This window comes from Eumetopias jubatus, unplaced genomic scaffold (genome assembly GCF_037043125.1).
Source record: "Eumetopias jubatus isolate StellerSeaLion01/CBP00866 unplaced genomic scaffold, mEumJub1_p1.0 scaffold_7, whole genome shotgun sequence".
NCBI lineage: Eukaryota > Metazoa > Chordata > Mammalia > Carnivora > Otariidae > Eumetopias > Eumetopias jubatus.
In genome coordinates, this window is record NW_028274813.1 from 124,876,618 (window position 1) to 124,896,057 (window position 19,440).

Here is a 19,440-nt window from a genome sequence, read left to right on the forward strand (position 1 = left end):
AGACCACGTCATACTGTGGGAATCATCACAATAAGGGATGTGGAGAGGCCTCAGCCGGCAAAATGTCTTTTAGACACAGTTAAGAAGCAGCCCCTCAAGGTGACAGGTGTTGGATCAGGGCAGACACCCCTGTCATTGTAGCAAATAATGCTCTATGTTAACAGTGTCAAGAGTCATTTCTTTTTTTTTTTCAAGATTTTATTTATTTATTTGAGAGGGAGAGAGAGACAGAGAGAGAGAGAGTGAGAGCACAAGAGCAGAGGGAGGGAGAAGCAGACTCCCTGTGGAGCAGGGAGCCCAAAGTGGGTATGGGGCTTGATCCCAGGACCCTGAGATCATGACCTGAGCTGAAGGCAGACGCTTAATCGACTGAGCCACCCAGGTGCCCCTCAAGAGTCATTTCATAGTGTTGACTATGTTTTATAAACAGTCTTTCATTTGTCAGTCCTCCTGAAGTCTCTCGGAGGTAAATGAAGATCACGAGCAGCAAATGGAGGCTGTTTTCAGCCGTCTGCTTCTCGGGCAGCTGATGTGGGGCCCTAGCAGGGGTTGTGCAAGCAGGTTCTCCCATGATCACAGCATGCGGTCCGCATCACAGACTTTGCAAGTGGCCAGTCCCCTGTGCCGGGCTTTTGGGATCTTGGAATTCGAAAGAAACGTTTTCAATCAAGAAAGCCAAGCAGTCCATCTTGTCATCCAAAGCTAAGAGGTGGGCGCCTGGCCTGAGGTTATTTAGAGATGGGATCTCACCGGCTAGCAAGGGAGAATATTTTGTCACTTCCTGGAAAAGCTCTTTCTCCACCGTTGGTACAAATCAGCTCTGGTCACCACTGGGCTCGGACAGAAGGCTCAGGATCGGAAGATGATGTCATAAAACTCGGATTGTGATTAAGGAATCCAATGCTATCATCTTCAGGCTGATGGGTATTCAGTCAATAGGAGGCACATTTTTGTTACCAATGGCTGGAGGAGACAATTTACAGCTCGGTCTGCCTTTTGAGGAAAAAGAGCCCGTCTCATTCTTTGCTTCTTAAATTCAAATCATCTTGCTTTTCCTTCTTGTTTCCTGCCAGGAGGCCTAAAACAAAGGAAATAAAGTCATTGAACTCCATCCATAGAATATGCTAACCAGCTCAGTCCTGTCTACTCTGGGATTTGCATTAGCTGCTCTTCCTGGGTGTCGAAATCCTGCTTTTGTAAACAGCCAAGTAGTCCAAGGATCCGAGTTGGCAGCCCCACTGATCCTGGAAACCTGTTCCCAGTGCTTAGAAGTGGAATTATCTTGAACCCACAAAACTCATAAGAAGGATTTAGAGTATGGCGAGGGATTCACTTCTAGCTTGGCCCCTGCCTACCATGGACTTGCTGACATTCCATCTCTGAGCTGGAGATGGAGATTTCCTTCTCCATAATTCAGGAACAGTGTCTCCTTGGTGTAAGGGTCACTGGGCAGAATGTCCAAGTTTCTGGAAAAACGAGAAGTGCTGTACAGTAAACATAAACACTGAGAAATTAGCACCTTGGAAGATGCCACATACACATATGTGCATGTATATACGAAAACCCTGCATGCTTCTGTTTCATTTAATATCTCACTGAATTTCCACATATGTTCTACGTAGTTTATGATTTTACACATAAGAAAGGTGAGTCTTCGAAGGTTAAGTAAGTTCCCTAAGGTTGCTTAGCTAGTAAAAGGCATTGCCTAAGTTATACATTATCCCATTTGTTCCTTCAGATTGTCTGTTTCCTTATCCTGTACACACATTTTCAATATCAGTCATATTTTTTTACTTTTTTTTTTTTTTTTGGCATTAAATACCGAGCAAAGCCAATCTTGTCTGAAAGAGAGTTTCTTGTGTTTGCTAAATAAGTCTGAATCTAAATCAAAACCTTGGGGGAACAGCCAGAGCTGAGCAGGGTACATTAAGAATCTAGATTTATCACAAAAAGGCTTTATTCTCCCGTTTCCCTTTACCTATTAATGTTTGGCAAGTGCTCGGGGTTTGGGTGGATCCATCTAGATCCAGTGTGATCCATGGATCTGAGCTGAAGTGAGACCTCCAGCTCTGTTCAGTGCATTGAGCTCTTCTAATAACTTCACGATGGTTTGTTTCTACTGGAAGATTTGAGCGCAGCCAGGAGGCTCCACATCTAGGCATCTGTAAAAAGAAAATAAGGGCAAGTTATTTTTCAACCTACATCTTTGGACTTGCACTGTCTACTCTATAAAAAAATTATATATATATATATATTGCTTGGGCGCAATAAAGGACAGTGAGGTGTCTGAATGATGGCCAGCATTTAGACAGGATTTAGAAAGGGGAAAACAAAAGGGGGAGTTATAGAAGGTATGTGTTCCTGGGCCTTCCATCTGAGAACTTGCTTCTGGCAGATGCAGCTCTAGGTAAGAGAGTTGGGGAGAATCTCAATGGGCCTCTTTATCCTCGAGGCTCACACTGCTAAACAGCTTGGCTCTTAAACTCCTTGTATTTTTGGAAGACTCCAAGGGTTTTTCCTAATCCTGGGGCTAGAGGCTCAGTCTGAAACAGCCATTCCACTGAGATTCTGCTAAATGGATGCCTTTTGCATAAACTGTCACAAAGCCTGGCTCAGAGGGAGCCACGCTATAATGATGTCTTTGTGAGCTTCCTCTGTACCTTCCCTCCAGAGAATCCCAACTACCTCCTAGACCCGGGGCTGAGGTCTTCAGTCTGTGTCTACAAGAAGCAAGGTGATAGCATGGCTTACTATATCAGGAAGAGGAGGGGAGGCAAAAGGAAGGCAAACAGTTCTCTGCTTTATGAAGTCAGAAGTCTGATGTCACTATAGAAAATCTCAGTGTCTTATGTAAGTGTTTCATCCATGGAATTTCTATAACTGGAGTGAAGCCACGGACAGACGTGCCCTTGTGACTGCGCACATCCCTGTTGTAGATTTAATCAGATTTAAATCAGATGAATATTCAGATGATTACATCCCTAAGGCCTCGCCCACACAACTGGGGAAACAGAGTTCTACTGGGTGACCCAAAAGTCTAAACGCAACAGGATGAACACAAAGAAGCTATAGAACTGAAATTTAAGATTTGTAAGACTCAATCCATATATGGGGCGCCTGGGTGGCTCAGTTGTTAAGCGTCTGCCTTCGGCTCGGGTCATGATCCCAGGGTCCTGGGATGGAGCCCCGCATCGGGCTCCCTGCTCCACGGGAAGCCTGCTTCTCCCTCACCCACTCCCCCTGCTTGTGTTCCCTCTCTCGCTGTCTCTCTCTGTCAAATAAATAAAATGAAATCCTAAAAAAAAAAAACTCAATCCGTATATTTTTGATTTGCATCCCTGTATGTATATATGCTTTTCTCTAGGAATACGTTTACACTGAAAACAAGAACAAGACTCTAGGGGACTTGCATTTCATTTACTTTTCTTAGTGACCTTGGGCAAGTCATTGCCTCTCTTCCGGCCAAGGTTTTCATGCCTGGAGGCAGGTGAGGTCATTTCCAAGGCCTTTCCCTGTTTGTATGTTCCTGATGTACAGCTTTAGCATTGAAGCTCTCCTTTGGAGCCCTGGATTCTGATGAATGTTGGATTTGGGGAGATGGACTGGGTCCAGTTACCAGGTAGGGCTGGTCCTCCAAAGAGCACCCTGGAAGGAAGACAGGCTGTCACACCAAAGCAGCATGTCTGGGGAGTGGGCCAACGGGGCTGGGCAGAGGAGTGAAAAGCTGGTTGGAAACACAGGGTCTGTAAATTCAGAACAGCCAAGTGGGGAAAATGAGGGGAGAGAGAATCAGGGAAAGGAGGTGGGTGGGTAGAATAGGGGACGATCTGCAAGGGCAGACTGCCATTTCTAAGGCTTTGGTGGCCTCCCTCATATGTGGTGAGGGAGCTTTTAAGAGCGCCCAGCTGTCGGCGGTGGGGGAGCAGGCAGTGAGTAGGGTTAATTCAGGAAGGACCGTTATGTCCTTCTGAAGTTTTGAAGCCATCAGCGGAGTGAATCAACTGATTTAGAGTGGAACCACTTATTTTTGCTGTCTTAGAGACAGGATACATTTGAGGAGGACTTTGCATCTTTCCTCCTACGGTTAAGCCATTTATTTCAAGAGGCTTCCAAGGGAGATTTCACCAGCTACGTGTGATCAGGGCATGGTTGACAGGCCTGTGTTTGTATTTATGACTCTACCATGCACAATGACGCACACATGTTCGTCTAAACATTCCTCGTCCGGATACGTGGGTGTATGTATTTGTGTGCAGCCCATGTGTGTGAAAACCCCAGGCCCTCTGGAACAAGGGTGGCAATGATTCTAAAGATTGTAGTGATGGCTGCTGACCTACTGCTGGGGGCATGTTCAAGGTGACTACCAGCCTTGGCTGATGATTCGCTTGGACACCAGAGCAGAAGCTAAGAGACATAGCCACTGGGGCTTGAGGGAGACTGGGAGAATTTCCAGGGGTTGGAGAGTGCACATGTGAAGCTTTCTGTCTTTTTCTTAATGCACATGGAGGTTCTTCTATGTGCTGAGACATGCAATCAAGAAAGATTAAAATTGAATAAATAAAAAAAAAATGACACCGACGATAAATGGCAATCTTTGTGATTAAGCTGTTTTGCCATTAATGTCCATTGCAAAGCTTTTACAACTCTTCAGAAAGCTACTGCCCTTCTCATGGACTTTAACAGACTTTGACTTGGCCCATACAGATTAGGGATTACGGAGGTAGCTTGAATCCTTCCATTTGTTCCAGAAATATCGCGCCCTGTGAATTCGTGTTTGCTCACCTTTGCTGCGTCGTGGTTTCTTTATCTGGGAAATATGGGTCACTTTGCCTCCTTTATACCTTGTCAGAGTCCCGTAAGCATGGCCGTTTTGAACTTCTGGGAGAGAAGCGGGCTTCTGTGAGGTCTTTGCAACCCACCAGCTGCCTCCTTTTCTGTGCCATTAGACGCAGAGACCTGAGGGGCCTTCTAGAGCTCAGAGTTCTTCTTTCACCCAGAGCGGTGGGATTCCTCTGCCTGCAGGGGAGTGGGTGTCTCTCTGTGGAAAAGAGCAAGACAGTGCCTTGTTCGGGGAGGACGGGAGAGGAGAGGCGGCTGTGGGGAGGTGGGTGGGGGGCCACCCCCCAGAAGAGCTCTGTGCAGCGGGACATCCTGCCCTCCTTGGAAATGGGGCCTGAGATCCTCCTTCAGCTCTTCACGCCTTCAGTCGCACCACTCCTGGCCCCCAGGGCAGGGTGGGCAGCAAGGGCTCAGGACTTAAAGGAGTGGGGCTTGGGGGGTTTTGGCAGGCACCCCGGGCTGGAGGTGAGGTGGCGGCTCTTGCTTCCACCTTTTGCATCCTCTCCCCTTGTACTGCTGACGAGGTGAGTGGGATACCGCCCTGAGGAGAGAATTGAGGCAGAGAGACAAGACTCCAAACTTCACACCGCTAGGGGCTCCGTCTCTGGACCTGTGGTTTTCAAACCTTTGATGCCCCTAAAAGAATTTTGAAAACTCACCTATACGTGTCCCCTGCACCTTGTAAGTTGCTATATAAAATCTTCAATGTAATTTCAAATAGTTGCAAACGATGCCATTTCCAGACTATTGTAAATATTGGCATTAAAAAAAAAATACATCACTTCTGTAATGTATCTAATGAACTTTAAATACCAGAGCAATTTGATACATCATCTATTAAACACATGAACAAGGGCTTAAACAGTCAGTTTTACAGGGTTCCTTCTTCTTCCTGAATTTATGTTTTCATTCCAGTTACCCTACCAAGTTCTATCCTTATGTATTATATTTTTATGCATGAAAGCCTTTTATTGGCCACTCTATCATAATTTAGTGTGACAAAAATATGTATGAATATTTAAATTTAATTTTTAATGTCTGATAACCATTAGTTCCTAGATGGTAACAGTTTTGGGATTGAGTTATCATTACAATTATTAGCAATACACAGAAGTAGGCAGCAGATCAAAATAATGCATTTATAGCACAACTTTGATGAATACGAATGAAAAGAAGTTATGAGATTTTTGGAAATGCATCTCATATTTTTCCATTAGTCCATAATGCATATTATTTATTGCTAAAGTAAGGAAGGTTCAGGATCAATTCTATTCCTGTTTTTTATTTATATAACTCTAAGAACTGAGAAACATTATTTACACTAAACTAATAGATGGAAAGGAAGGAGTTTTGTTATTGCAATGTGACTCAATTCTTTGAACTGTTGTTAGGTCTTTTGCCTAAAATCTCATATTGGCCTCTTTTTTTTTTAAGATTTTATTTATTTGACAGAAAGACACAGTGAGAGAGGAAACACAAGCAGGGGCAGAGGGAGAGGGAGAAGCAGACTCCCCACCGAGCAGGGAGCCCGATGCGGGGCTCGATCCCAGGACCCTGGGATCCTGACCTGAGCCGAAGGCAGATGCTTAATGACTAAACCACCCAGGCTCCCCTCTCATATTGGCCTCTTGTCAAAATTTCTTTTTAATCTCCGCTTAGCTGATCATCCTTTAAGTCTGTCCCCCTTCAATTGTTTGAAAAGAATTGGAAACGACTCGACGCCAAAAGGATTTGCTTTCCAGCCTCTTAGAGACATTCATTTTCAACACCCGTACTAGTATTTCATAGCGTTTATTTGTTTGTACTCGGTAGGTTTTCTCCCCTGAGATTTAGGATGAATGAGAGACTTGTATTTCCTCTGGAGGTGGCAAGTGTACATGTGTGTGCACAGTTGGGAAGGGGGATTGCTTTGCCATAGTGAGTGCTCAGTCAATGTTAGAAAAAAAAATCCATATGGGGGTTTAGGATCAGTGAAATCCTTCAGCGCTTTCCTTGCCTGGGTACCCATTGGAAAAACTTCATGTGTCTCCAAATTATGTGGATCCTGGATTGGAACCACTTCAATGGGCACTGCAGACATCTTGCATGTTACACTGAATAGGAATTCTAGGCTATTATTCTTTATGGGGTGAGGAGTCACCCGAGATATATGTAAAAAGTGCACCTTCCCTATTGACAATAATAAAAAGGTGGAAACACTTGAGTCCTATCAGTCGGGGGCTGGCTAGACAAACTGTGGCATGGTCACACTCGGTGGGGTCCTAGAGAACTGTAAAAGGAACAAATACCCTAGCGAACAAAAGTAAAGTACACAACAGGTACGTTACTTTTTATCTAAGAGAATGAAGAAAATGAATATAACCTGTATTTTCTTATGTTAAAAACAATGGAAGAATAAACTAAAATCAAACCAAAAGAAATGGTTACCTATAGGGAAGGAGGAAATCACAGTGGGGAGAGTGGACAGAGATGGTATCAGACTTGGATTTGGTGTACTTTGTTGGTTTTAGCTTTGAAACCATGGCACAGTTTTCACATCATTATAAACATTTCAATTTGTAGAATTAAACCAATTCTTCAAAATAAAAAGCAAAATGAAACACATAAGCCTAACTGTATATTAAGTATATTATATGTATTTTATAAACATATATTAGGATAAAGCAACTACATAATATTACTAATTTAAAACTCAAGATTCTCAGCATAAGGAAAAATACTGATATAAAATCAAAGAGGTTAAGTAAAAGCTCTGTAATCCTAAATTTGAGTTGGAAAAATCAATATGAACTCATAATGTATTTTCTTTTAAAAGTTTTTCCTTGTTACTTCCATTATAAACACCTAGAAATAATGACCAACCCAATAGCAATGAACTCTCCTGGCATCCATAGTGTAGTCTCTAAATATCCCATTGTCCACCCAAAGGATCCAGGGCTCCTTGGAGAAATGGCCACTTCTAGGGCTGGGGCAACAAAGGTACAAGATGAGCCTATAATATTTTTTTCATGTCAGAAGCAAGGATGCTATCAAAGACTACTGGGGATATGTGAGAGTCAGCAACTTTAAGAGGCTGCCACTGGCCAAAGATGGAACAGTAAGCATCAACAAGAGCAGTTACAGTAAGTTGAAACACTTCAATGTGTTAAAAGACATACTGGCCCCCCTGCGCCCCCCACAAACACGCACATACAGGAGTCAATAATACTTGTCAGAACCAAACCAAACCAAACCAAGTTAAACCAAACCTCTTACTGGTCACCTCTGGAGGATGCTAGGGAATGAATTCATTATTCTGAGCACTGATAAATAAAGGGAGAGGGCCAGGCATTTTCCATATGAAGTGTTATCTGTATAATCAAATAGTTAATGAGGGAACTTTTTTACTTATAGAAGGTTTTCAGCGAGTGTATGCAGAGGGGATGCTAGAATTAGAATGCCACCCTTCTGTAGCCGCTAATGGAATATTGGGTCTGGGCAGTAATCATCAGTGCCTGCTAATGCCTTAGGTGAAAAACAATGTTATGATGGATGACCAGGCTGACAACACGGGGATCCATGATAATACAGATGGTGGAAGATGGCATCCAAGGTAGTGTAATCCAAAGATCTCCAAGTACTTGTTTTCTTTCCAGAATCATTTCTTAGAATTTTTGCCTTTTTCCTGTATGTTTCCTGTTTCAAAGCTCAGCCTTCGAGTCTTTAATGTAACACGGGAGTTTGGATCATTAGCTAGTATTTCTCAGGCAGTGGCTGGGCAAGTTACCTTATTTTCATCTGTGAAATGGGGATAATAGGGAATTCGATCATATAGAATGGGATTAAATGAAGGATGTGTGGCTGGTACTCAGTGTGCATTCATTGGCATTATTCTTATGAAGATTATCATGTCAGCCCATCGCTTTTCTGATTAGGTTTTACCATATGGGACTATTTGTCAATATTTCTTGCCAGTGAAGGATTTAACCACTAGCTTTCCCAGACTAGCTCTCTCTGATGTGGAAGAAGGATGTAGATTTTTTTTTTTCCTGGAGGAAAATCAGTGTAGGCTAGGTGGGTCTTTATGGGAATATAGAAACCAGGAAATTAGGTTTGTTATGCCGCCCATGAGCATGTAAGGACATACATAGTGAATAGTCATTGCACTTTATGTGTATACTTTTGCATTTAACAATACTCAGTGGTATTTTGCATACCTCATCTTACTTTAAGCAGGGGCATTGCTTGATTCCTATGTTGAAGATGAGAACATTGAAAAAGAGGTTGAGTGCTTGTCTTAGGTCACATCACAACCCAGTGCTTCTGACTCCCAATTTATTGCTCTTTTTGTTATGTTACTGACCTCTTGAAATATTTTAGTCCACTTCCAGGGGAATGCCTGATAAATTTCACCCACATTGATGGTGAACATCTTGATAAAATTTTTGTTAGTGAGGTCCCTGTAGTCAGTTAATACCCTTCTAATACTTTTATTCCCAGACACTTAAACTCATCAAGGTTTACACCAGCACACTAGAATTACTCCCTCTTTGTAGATTTGGAGATTTCAGTCTGGAATACCTCTTCTGTATTGAGTATAAAATCATTAAATGAGGCAAACACCAGCATCAGTTTGGAGGAATCCATGACTTGAAATTTTTCATAAAGAGGAATGTTTCTGTATTTTATTTTTTTCATCAAGAAACCAGGTCAAATAAGCTATTCTACAAAATTTTAACACAAACGTACTTTTTCTTTACAGAACATCATCTTTTGATACTGAACTTACAGAAATTAGGTCCACTGGTTTTCCTTTACTCAGATGTTAACTTTTTTCCTTTTATAGTTTTTAAACATTTTAAGTGTGACACATGATCATGATGAAATTATAAACAGCATAGAAATACATATAGTAAAAAGGTGGTATTTTCTCTTTGGTCAGTACTCACTCTCATTTCCTTCTCCAGAGGAAACATTAGTTTAATGACTCTATTTCTGGATCTTTTTCTATGCATTTACAGACTTATGCATTATTCCCTTTTAATGTATTTGCTTATGTAGACACATTTCTACATGATTTAGAATGCTAATATATATATTTTTAATGTCTTGTGTTTTCATTTAATGTATCCTAGACCTATTTACATATCACTACACTTACTCCACTATATTTCTTTTAACTACTACAAATATATGTATAGTGATGGACAAATTGTTGCCCTTAAAAACAATGAAATAAGCATCCCCTTCAACCAATTATTTTTGCTTATAGGAGCAAATATTTTCTAAGACTCCTAGAAGTAAAATTACTGAGTTAAAAGGCACTCAGCATCTTCAGTGTGGACAGACTCTGCCAAGCTGCCTGCAGATAAGTTAGCAAGGACACCTGAGAATAACTCTATCCTTGTACATTTTCAGGCACTAGATAGTATCAATCTTTTCAATTTTTCCCATATGACATTCAAAAATGTGTCTCTTTGTTGTTTTAATTGGCATCTCTTCATATGTTTGTGCTCATTTGTAGCCCTTTTGTGGATCATCTGGTCTACCCTTTCCTCATTTTTTTTTTTTTTTGGTCGGTTTGCTTTTTAAAACTAAAGGAACACTTTATGATATATGGATTTTAATTCTTTGTTACATATATTGCAAATATTTCCTCTGTCATTTGTCTTTTAACTATACTTATTTTGTATTTTGCCATGCAAAAAGTGTTTGGTTTTTACAAGTTGTATCGCTAAAATCCTATCCTTTATGGCTTCTTGAACATGTGTCTTATTTAGGAAGGCCTTCTTCTCCTGAGTTATACAGATACTTTTCTAAGTTTTCTTCTAATATTATTATTGTTTTGTTTTTATGTTTAGCTCTTTAATCCATCTGGAAATGATTTTTGTATATGGTGTGAGGTAGGTATCTAAGTGTACTTTTCAAATGAATAGTTCATTGTCCCAACACTTTGATTACTAACCCATCATTTCATATATTAAATTCTGATATTATACATGGGTCTGCCTCTGGACTCTCTATTTTGTTCCATTGATCAATGAAATTTGTCTATATCTATGCCAATAACACAGTGTGCTCATTCCTGTAGTTTGATAATATGTTTTGCAATCTGATAGAGTAAATCTCCCCTGTTGTTCTATTTCAAATATACCTTTGTTTTTATCAAGTATTTATTCCTCTAGACAAATTTTGGTATCATTCTGTCAATTTCCATACATCATTCCATTGGGGTTTTCGTTTAGATTGTGTTGAATTTGCAAACTAATTTGAGGGAGGAATGAGAGATTTATGTCATCGAGTCTTCCTATTCAAGGAAATGACATATCTTTCCATATATTAAGATCTTCTTTTATGTTTTCAATACTTTTCTTTAACTAGAACTTGTACATTTTCTGCTAAGGTTTATGCCTAGGAGTTATAATTATTTTTGTTGCTATTATACAAACAATCTTATTTTCCATTGAATTTGTTACTACTGGTGTATAGGGATAGTTTGATTTTTGTAGGTTCATTTTATATCTGGGTGGCTTATTAAATTGTATAATGATTCTAATTGCTTTTTAGTTAAATACCTTGAATAAGTCTTAATCATATGCATGCAATGGTTTTTGACTCTTCTTTTTCAATGTTTCTACCTTGTTTTTATTTTTGCTTTATTGCATTGGCTAGGACCATCTCAATGGTATTCTGTAAAATCAGTGATAGAAGATACTTTTCTGTGCTTCTAAAGTTTTATTAGCACGTATAATAGTCAGTGTCTTAGATAAAGGAAGTTACCTTCTATTACTAATGAATTTGGGCTTTTAATCAGGAAAATGTGTTGGAAAATTTTGGCATCTTTTGGAAGGATGGATTTTCTTCTACCTCTTTAGGGAATTAAACACTAGATTTCTTAAGGCTGAGGCATTCTTGCATTTCTATTATAAATCTTACTGAGTTATAATATGGAGTTCTTGTAATATCTTGCTGATTCAATATAATAATATTTTATTCATTAATGTTATGAATATAACAGGTAATTTTACACATATATAGATAAAATATCTATGGTTATACTCATGTATTTAAGGCTATATGCTATGTTTGACTGATTTTATCATCAGAAGTATTCAAATCACAAAAAGTCAATTGGGAAAGTTTCTAACTTTTTTATTTTTTATTTTTGGCTTTGGGAAAGTATAAATAGGATCAGACATTTTAGTCGAACTTACTCCCCAAAATCATCTGGACCTTGTACTTTTTTAATGTATAGAATTTTTACTACAATTGTAATTGTTTTTTTGTGTTTGAATTTTCTACTTCTCTCTTTTTTTCATTAATTTTTTCTAGTAAATCAATTATGACATCTTTGTTTTCAAATTTCTTGTAATATTGTTAACATTTTACATTTGTCTCCTCTCTGTCTTTTATTAACCTTGCCAAAGAGTTATATTACTTTTAAAGGACTACCAATTAATTAATTGTGTAGATAAGTCTCCTTTTAAATTTTTTCCCCTTTTGGTTGGTTGTTTTGCTTTGCTTTCTTTTATACCAATTCCTCATTTTATCTTTATTATGTATTTCCTCTTTCTTTCTATTGTCATGTTGGTCTTTACTACCTTTGTTGTTGAATCATATTTTAATTTATTAACTATTTTAAAAATAAGTCCTTACATGTTATAATTAACAAAATTACTTTAGCTATATTTCATAGATTTCAATGAATACAAATTTAATTATCATAATAAATAGTTTTACATTTAATTTTCAATTATTCCTTTACCAAGTAGTTTTTTAATTGCCCAAAGGGAAACTTTTAAAAAAATTATTCTTTTGTTGTGAACTTCTATTTGGCACAGAAAATGTTTCTCATTTTTATTTTATGTTTACTGTGGTTTTTATCTTGGCATTTCAGCTTTCCTTTGAGGTATTATATGTGATTGGTTTTATTGTTTCAGATAATTGAAAATAATTTTCAACTTTTTAGGGAGGCTGAAAGACACACAATTGCCATACTCATATCTATCAATTAAAACTCGTTATCTATATTTTTAAAATGTATCTTCATTTATCTTGTCTTCTTGACCTGTCTGTTTGTGAAAGAAGTGTTTTGATTTTCCATTATAATGGTAGTTTTGTCAGTTTCCTTTGGTTTATATCCTATTTTTAGTCTTTGTATTTTTGTTGCTATATTATAATAATGCTGAATTTTGCCATCTTGAAATATGATGTAAATTACTTTTTCTCCTTTTAATTCTTGGCATTCTAAATTTTTTTCCACATGTTTTTAATTGTCAGCATTTTATATATTTGATATTATACATTTAAATCATATATTGTGTATATCAAATATACATATTTAATATATATTCATTTTTCCTTTTGTATTTTTGCATTCTTTCATTTTTAATATTTTCTGCTCTTCTACACGTCTTTTCTAAATAACACACATCTTGATTTTTTAACATAAATTTTCTCTTATTTAAGAGGCAGTATAACCCATTTGTATATAGTGTCTATATAATATGCAAATTATTACAGAAATATTATTATCTTTGTATAAAAGACATAAATTATATACAAAGATATTATTTAAACTTCTTTTTCATAGTGTGCCTTCAACATCTTTAGCCCATTCCTCTTTTTTGTCATCTTGTTGGTATTGGTTAGAGATTTTTGCTTTTCTTTTCTAAAAACTGGTTTAGAAGCTATATGTACTATTTCTATTCGTCTAGGAGGCACTTAAAAAGTTTAGCAAGCAAATTTAAATTGAAACTCTTGTAATCAAAAGTTGATGACTGTAAACTTGATTTCCCTCCCTAAAAGACAAAGCCTTTGCCAGGCTTTTAATGATTTCTCTTCCTATTCTTCTATGTACCTATGGCTGAAATTATCTGAAGGTTTCATTCCAGAGAAGTAGTGTTAATAATAGCAGTCATAGTACTCTTAGCATTATTAGTATTATTATTTACTTTACGTCTCTACTTTACAAGAAGACTTTATTAGTAATTGTATTACATTTTACTACCAAATTAGCAACCACCATTTAGATTTAAATTGCGTTTTTGTGACTTACATGCTCTACTTTATTTGTTACGTTCCCAGTCATTGTCTATTTTAGATTCTTTTTTTCTGTTTTTCTGGAGCAATCCTCAATTAATTTTTGCTTCTTTATTTTCTGAAAAGCTGTGAGTGGTCAACTTTCTGAGTCTTTGCTTGTCTGAAAGAAACCCCTTCATTTGTCTTTACACATGACACAGAGCTGTCTTGATTATAAAAATCCCAGGTTGAAAACAGCTTCCGCACGTCCTTATCATCATTTATCTTCTAAAATATTTCAAGTGGATAAAGCAAACAGCATTTTGCTTTTTAGAAATAAGATTGCCCATTTTCCAATAAGTCATTCTTAAGTGTTCATTGTCCTTATCCCTTCCAACTGACCCACCATAGAGAACTTCTAATTAATAGTTTATCAGGGCATTTATAGAGAGCTGTTTCTATCAATGGCAAGCACTTTTCTAACAACAAAATTCTATGTATGAGCCAGAAGTTCCCATTTCTGATGTTCTATTTGCTAATGATGCAGTGAGTTCCTGAGTTTTAAAACATGCTGTGAATTTTCTTCCACTTATGTTAATACCTCTAGCCTGCTGGGCCGTGAGGATTTCCCTAATGTTTTCTCAGGAAAGTGTACCTGAATGTCAGTCACTTCCTCTCATCCTTGACTGTCAGATCTGTAGACCCACAGATGGGTCTCCGTAGGCTATTTTAAAAGAGACTTCTCTCACTGGCCTTTGAGATGTTACTAAGAACTGTCATAAATTCTCTTTCGGTCCACCTGATTTCTTATGAGCATGTGGTCTTCCGTACATTTGGAACTTCCAGTTCCCTTCACTTGAAACACTGAGACATAAGTTACAGTGAGAAATTCAGGATTGTCAGATAGAAGGTAAAGTCATGGTTCTACAGATTAGATGCCCTTGGATAATACTGTGCTTTAACCACCTTGGCCAAGGAGTCCAACCCCATGTCTAAAAATACTCAGGTACTTGATGGCCTCCCTCATTGATTCTGCTGACTTCCCTCTGGACCTCCTTTCAAGGCTAGGTTCACTGTAGTACCAGATTCTAAAACCTCTCCTACCCCAAATCATCTTGTGATCTTTCATTATACTCCATGCCAAGGAACCCACCTTCCATTAGGGATTATCTCTCATTGCTACTCTAGCTGCCTCCAGTATTGTAGATCATGGATGTCAGTTCCTCCACTGAGACTCTGACACCAGTTGCATCAAGTTCAGGTTGTGGTTATCATAGAATAAGAGGCATCGAGAGTGCATCTACTTACAAAGAGTGCAGACAGGTAATGACTGATTCTGGCCATCTGGTCACTCTGTGTGTGCCTCTGTCTTGATCCCTTTTAGGTGGGAGGACACACCATGCTCCCCATCCGTTGGATGCCCCCTGAAAGCATCATGTACCGGAAGTTCACTACGGAGAGCGACGTGTGGAGCTTTGGGGTGATCCTTTGGGAGATCTTCACCTATGGAAAGCAACCGTGGTTCCAGCTCTCAAACACAGAGGTACAGAAGGGGGGTAGAGGGGAACCTCCATTTGGGGGAAGGCTGATAGGAGTTATCTCGGGCCAGGATTTGGACCTAGTATACAAAACATGAGGCAGTGTTTGGAGCTAGCAGGGCAAATAGAGGTATAAGCAAGAGGGGAGAGCTTCTTAGTAGGAAAAACATTAGAGCTGTAGGAAGTGTGGTGTAATTGTCAAGAGAGCATGAAATCAGATGTCTAAATGGATTTGCGAGTCCTGGTCCTGTTTGTGCTGTGACACTTAAAAATCACAAACGTCTCACTAAGACAGAACATGAAAACAAAGAACAACTCTGAGTTTTTCAATTGTGCCATCTTGTGGAAACACCCAAAGAGTCTGGATTCCCAAAGGTTTTAGGCCTGCCAGGCCTGGGATGGGCAGAGGATGGTGGATGGGGAAGGCACATTTCACGTTATTGATAGAGCTGTGTGTGGACCTCCAGGAATAAAAGCGCTCATCAGAGGAAACAACATCATCATAATTAACACATTATATGCTTTTATAATTTTGATTTATAATAATAAGAAGAATACCAGTAATCAAATTTTCATAATCGCTAACATTTAGTGCCAGGTACTTTTCTAAGCACTTTAGCTTTATTAACTCAGTACTTTCCACATGAATACCTGTTGAGATTCAGGGCAAAGGGAAGGGAACTGCTTGGGGTTCTGGAGAGGACTGGCCAGAGACTCAGATGGGAGCTTCTGCAGCATGGAGAAGGCATGGGCCATGGCCACAGAACTCCTGCCTCCAAAGCCAGTCAGGATGGTTCTCATTTATGTCTGACCAGACTCATGTTGCCCTGGAGAATTCAGTATATTAATAGACAGGAATGGGCTCGGATTCCCAATCAAGCAGACCTATAAGAGATTGCAATTTATTTTTATGGTCTTCTGTTTTCTACAAAAACATGAACACAAGGGCCTTTTAATATTGCAATCTTATCTGAATATTTGAGAAAGTATCTTTGTTTTTGAGAGCTGTATTCCTCTTTGCTTTCCTGTGCCCTAACCAGGGAGTTTCAGAGACCGAAAAGAAGACACTTCTTTAAATCTGTAGTATCTCATCAATCACAAGCTGAATGAGTCTTGACCACATTTCCCAAAGTAGGACAAAACATTTTAATGACCTTAAAAAAAAAAAGAGTATGTATCGGAACCCATTTGTTGCAGTGTTTTAAAGAAAATTGTTGCTGTTTTCTTGGGGTGTGGGATTGGTAGTTAACACACACACACACACACGCAAGCATGCATGCACGTCCATGCATGCATGCCTATATGTACCCGTGTACATGCACGTACATACTCCTGCATAAACATGTGTACACACGAGTATACACAGCCTGACCACAGCCTCCATGTAGTCTCGTGGCCCCAGTGAAAAGGGGATCTGGAAGGAGGGTGCTTGTGGTGTTGGTAGTACATCTGCCCTGGAGACCCAAGCCCGCTCATAGTAGCCAACAAGGTGTTTCCTTCCAATCATTTCTAACACAGTTTGGTGAGGTGTTGGCCTGGAAGGTGGGCTTTCTGCCCCCAGCCACCTGTCCCACTCCACAGCCCAGAGCAGCCAAGTACCGTTAGCCACTGATCATGGGTTTCTTTATGGAGGTTGACAACCCAGTGAGCCCCACACTTGAGGAGACACTAGCGAGTGCTTTTGTTCGCAGCGTAAACAGCTGCTGCAGTTTGAGCCGGTTCCCTTCTCGTGGAGGTGAAGGTAATGGAGTGTGGAAACAGGGCTCTAATAAGAACAGAGAATTTGAGTAGCTGGAGACCGATCGGGCTGGCACAGAAACAAGCCTCTTGGGCCAGCGCTGACCCCAGGGTGAATCGGACCAGGCAAGTGCTGACACATTGGGGGCTTGACACGCTGTCCTTGGGTCAGAGGGACATGAGACAACACCCCAGACAGGGCGCTGTTGGGGGCAGCATGAGGAGATAAAGGAGACAAAAGGCACTTCTCTTGCCCAACTAAACACAGACTCATGGGGGCAAAGACACTGGAGGTACTCAAGTGGAATGAATCCATGTATTTTATCATTACAACCCATCTCTGAACGAGGAAGCTGGAGTTTGGGGTAAGTTGCCCAAGGTTTCATAGTGATCGAGTTAGGGAGACGTTAAAAACCAATCCAAGACCAGGAAGATGAAAACGTGAAAAGTCACATGTTCAATGTCAGCAAGGAAGTGCCTTTGAGAAATTGGAAATGAATCACAGATTACAGGCTTGGTCCTTACATGAGCAGGTGGGGTTGGTCCAGCCCTACGTTATTTGTTTTCTTCCTACTCCTCCTTAGGGCCTCCCCTGTGGTATGTCAGGCCATGCTTTGTGCCCTTGGCTTCATTTGGACCTTATGACTATGCAGGAGGTAGTCAAGGCACACATTGGATCCCCCTCTTCTAGATGAGGGTGCTGAGGTCAGGTTCACTGACTTGTGCTGGCCACAGAGCTGGGCGGCAGTGAATCGAGCAGTAGTCCTGATGTGAAAGACTTTAACAGAAGCCAAATAAATGGGTTAGTGCAAAGAGCAGGGGAGGAGGGGCCTCGCCGAGAAACGGAACCACATGGCAGCATAGAGGGAAGCCTGGTGCTATGCACAGAGGCTGGGAGCCAGAGGGGAGCTGGCCAGGAGATGGGAGCTAAGGGGAGAGAGGCATGGAGGGGCCCGGGATAGTGCAGAGTTCCTTCAAGGGGTTCTCAAAGTCACCCAGGCCCATAAGAGGGGAGGCACAGGTCAGATGCCAATCCCCACTGCCAAGTGGCAACGAATCGTGCGGCATCCAGATGAGATTCAGGACTAGAGAGGAGGAGTCAAGTAAAGGCTAGAGTGCGTGGGGGAGACCATGAAGGCCTGGCCCAAGAGAATGGGCACAAAGGGCAACGGTGGGCACGGCCAGCCGGCAGCCTGTCCAGGACAGATGAGAGACTCTGTGCTGTCTCCAGCCAGCCTGACGCCTGTGCAGGTGGGCACCCCGGCTCTGCACTGAAGCTCCTTCATGAAGTCGCCGCCTGCTGCTGGGTGGGAGCCCCGGGGCCCAGGGGGGCTTTGGATGTTAATGTCCTGGTTCTTCTCATTATTTTCAGGTCATCGAGTGCATCACTCAAGGTCGTGTGCTGGAGCGGCCCCGGGTCTGCCCCAAAGAGGTGTACGATGTCATGCTAGGGTGCTGGCAGAGGGAGCCCCAGCAGCGGCTGAACATCAAGGAGATCTACAAAGTCCTCCACGCTTTGGGGAAAGCTGCCCCCATCTACCTGGACATCCTCGGCTAGTGGCAGCTGGCGGTCACGGACGCATACTCTGTGGCTTCCCTCTCCTGGCCTCACATTGCCCCGTCCACCTCACACTCCTTTCTTCCATCCTGACTGAAGCGAACATCTTCATAGAAACTCAAGTGCCTGCTACACATACAACACTGAAAAAAAAAGTGAAAGAAAAAACCCTGTAAGGCAGTTTGGCGAATATATATATATATATATATATTTATATATCTAACTAACTATCTATATCCACAGAGAGATACCTTCTCTAATACAGAGAGAAACTGCTGATACAGAAACCATAAGACTGTTGTTAACAACAACTCAGAAAATCTTAAATCTTATGAACACAAACGGAAGTTCCCTTTGACCGAAGCTGGGGCCCGTGGTTCTCCGGCTCTGGCTTTTCGGGGCTGAAGACCTTGATGACGCAGAGACGGTCTTTAAGCCGGGACGGGAGGAGATGGGGTGCAGTGCGAATCAGCGCCTGCACAGGTGCGCTACCCTCCCCTGCCCCCGAGGTCTGCACAGGCGCGTCGGCTGACCTCGTCCACTGCACTCAGGAGGCAGCAGGAAGTAACACCGGCCCCGGGGGGCCTCTGGAATGCCTCACGTCTCCACTGACTATTGCTCCACGCCTTCCCCCTTTCCTCCACTTCAAGGCAATTCTCCAATTTGTCCGTTCTAGAAAGTAGAGTCCTGATGCTTTTGGAAATCAACGAGGGCGTCTACCACTAAACACTGGAAAAACGACGTGACCCAAAATCATGGTGACAATGG

The 19,440-nt window shown here is 40.9% G+C and overlaps 1 protein-coding gene across 5 annotated transcripts in view; it reads left to right on the top strand.

Moving 5' to 3' along the window:
* The window catches only part of NTRK3 (neurotrophic receptor tyrosine kinase 3), a 383,244-nt gene extending 364,572 nt beyond the window's left edge, over positions 1–18,672 (top strand). For 3 of the 5 annotated variants that reach the window (XM_088025201.1, XM_028122168.2, XM_028122170.2), the window contains 2 exons: positions 15,224–15,382; positions 18,487–18,672. In XM_088025201.1, the coding sequence (XP_087881327.1) occupies positions 15,224–15,382; positions 18,487–18,672 (345 nt within the window). Of the gene's footprint in view, positions 1–10,679; positions 10,722–15,223; positions 15,383–18,486 lie in introns of all 5 variants that reach the window. The other 2 variants (XM_028122166.2, XM_028122167.2) reach the window with 1 other exon arrangement.
* Positions 18,673–19,440: the final 768 nt, after the last annotated feature.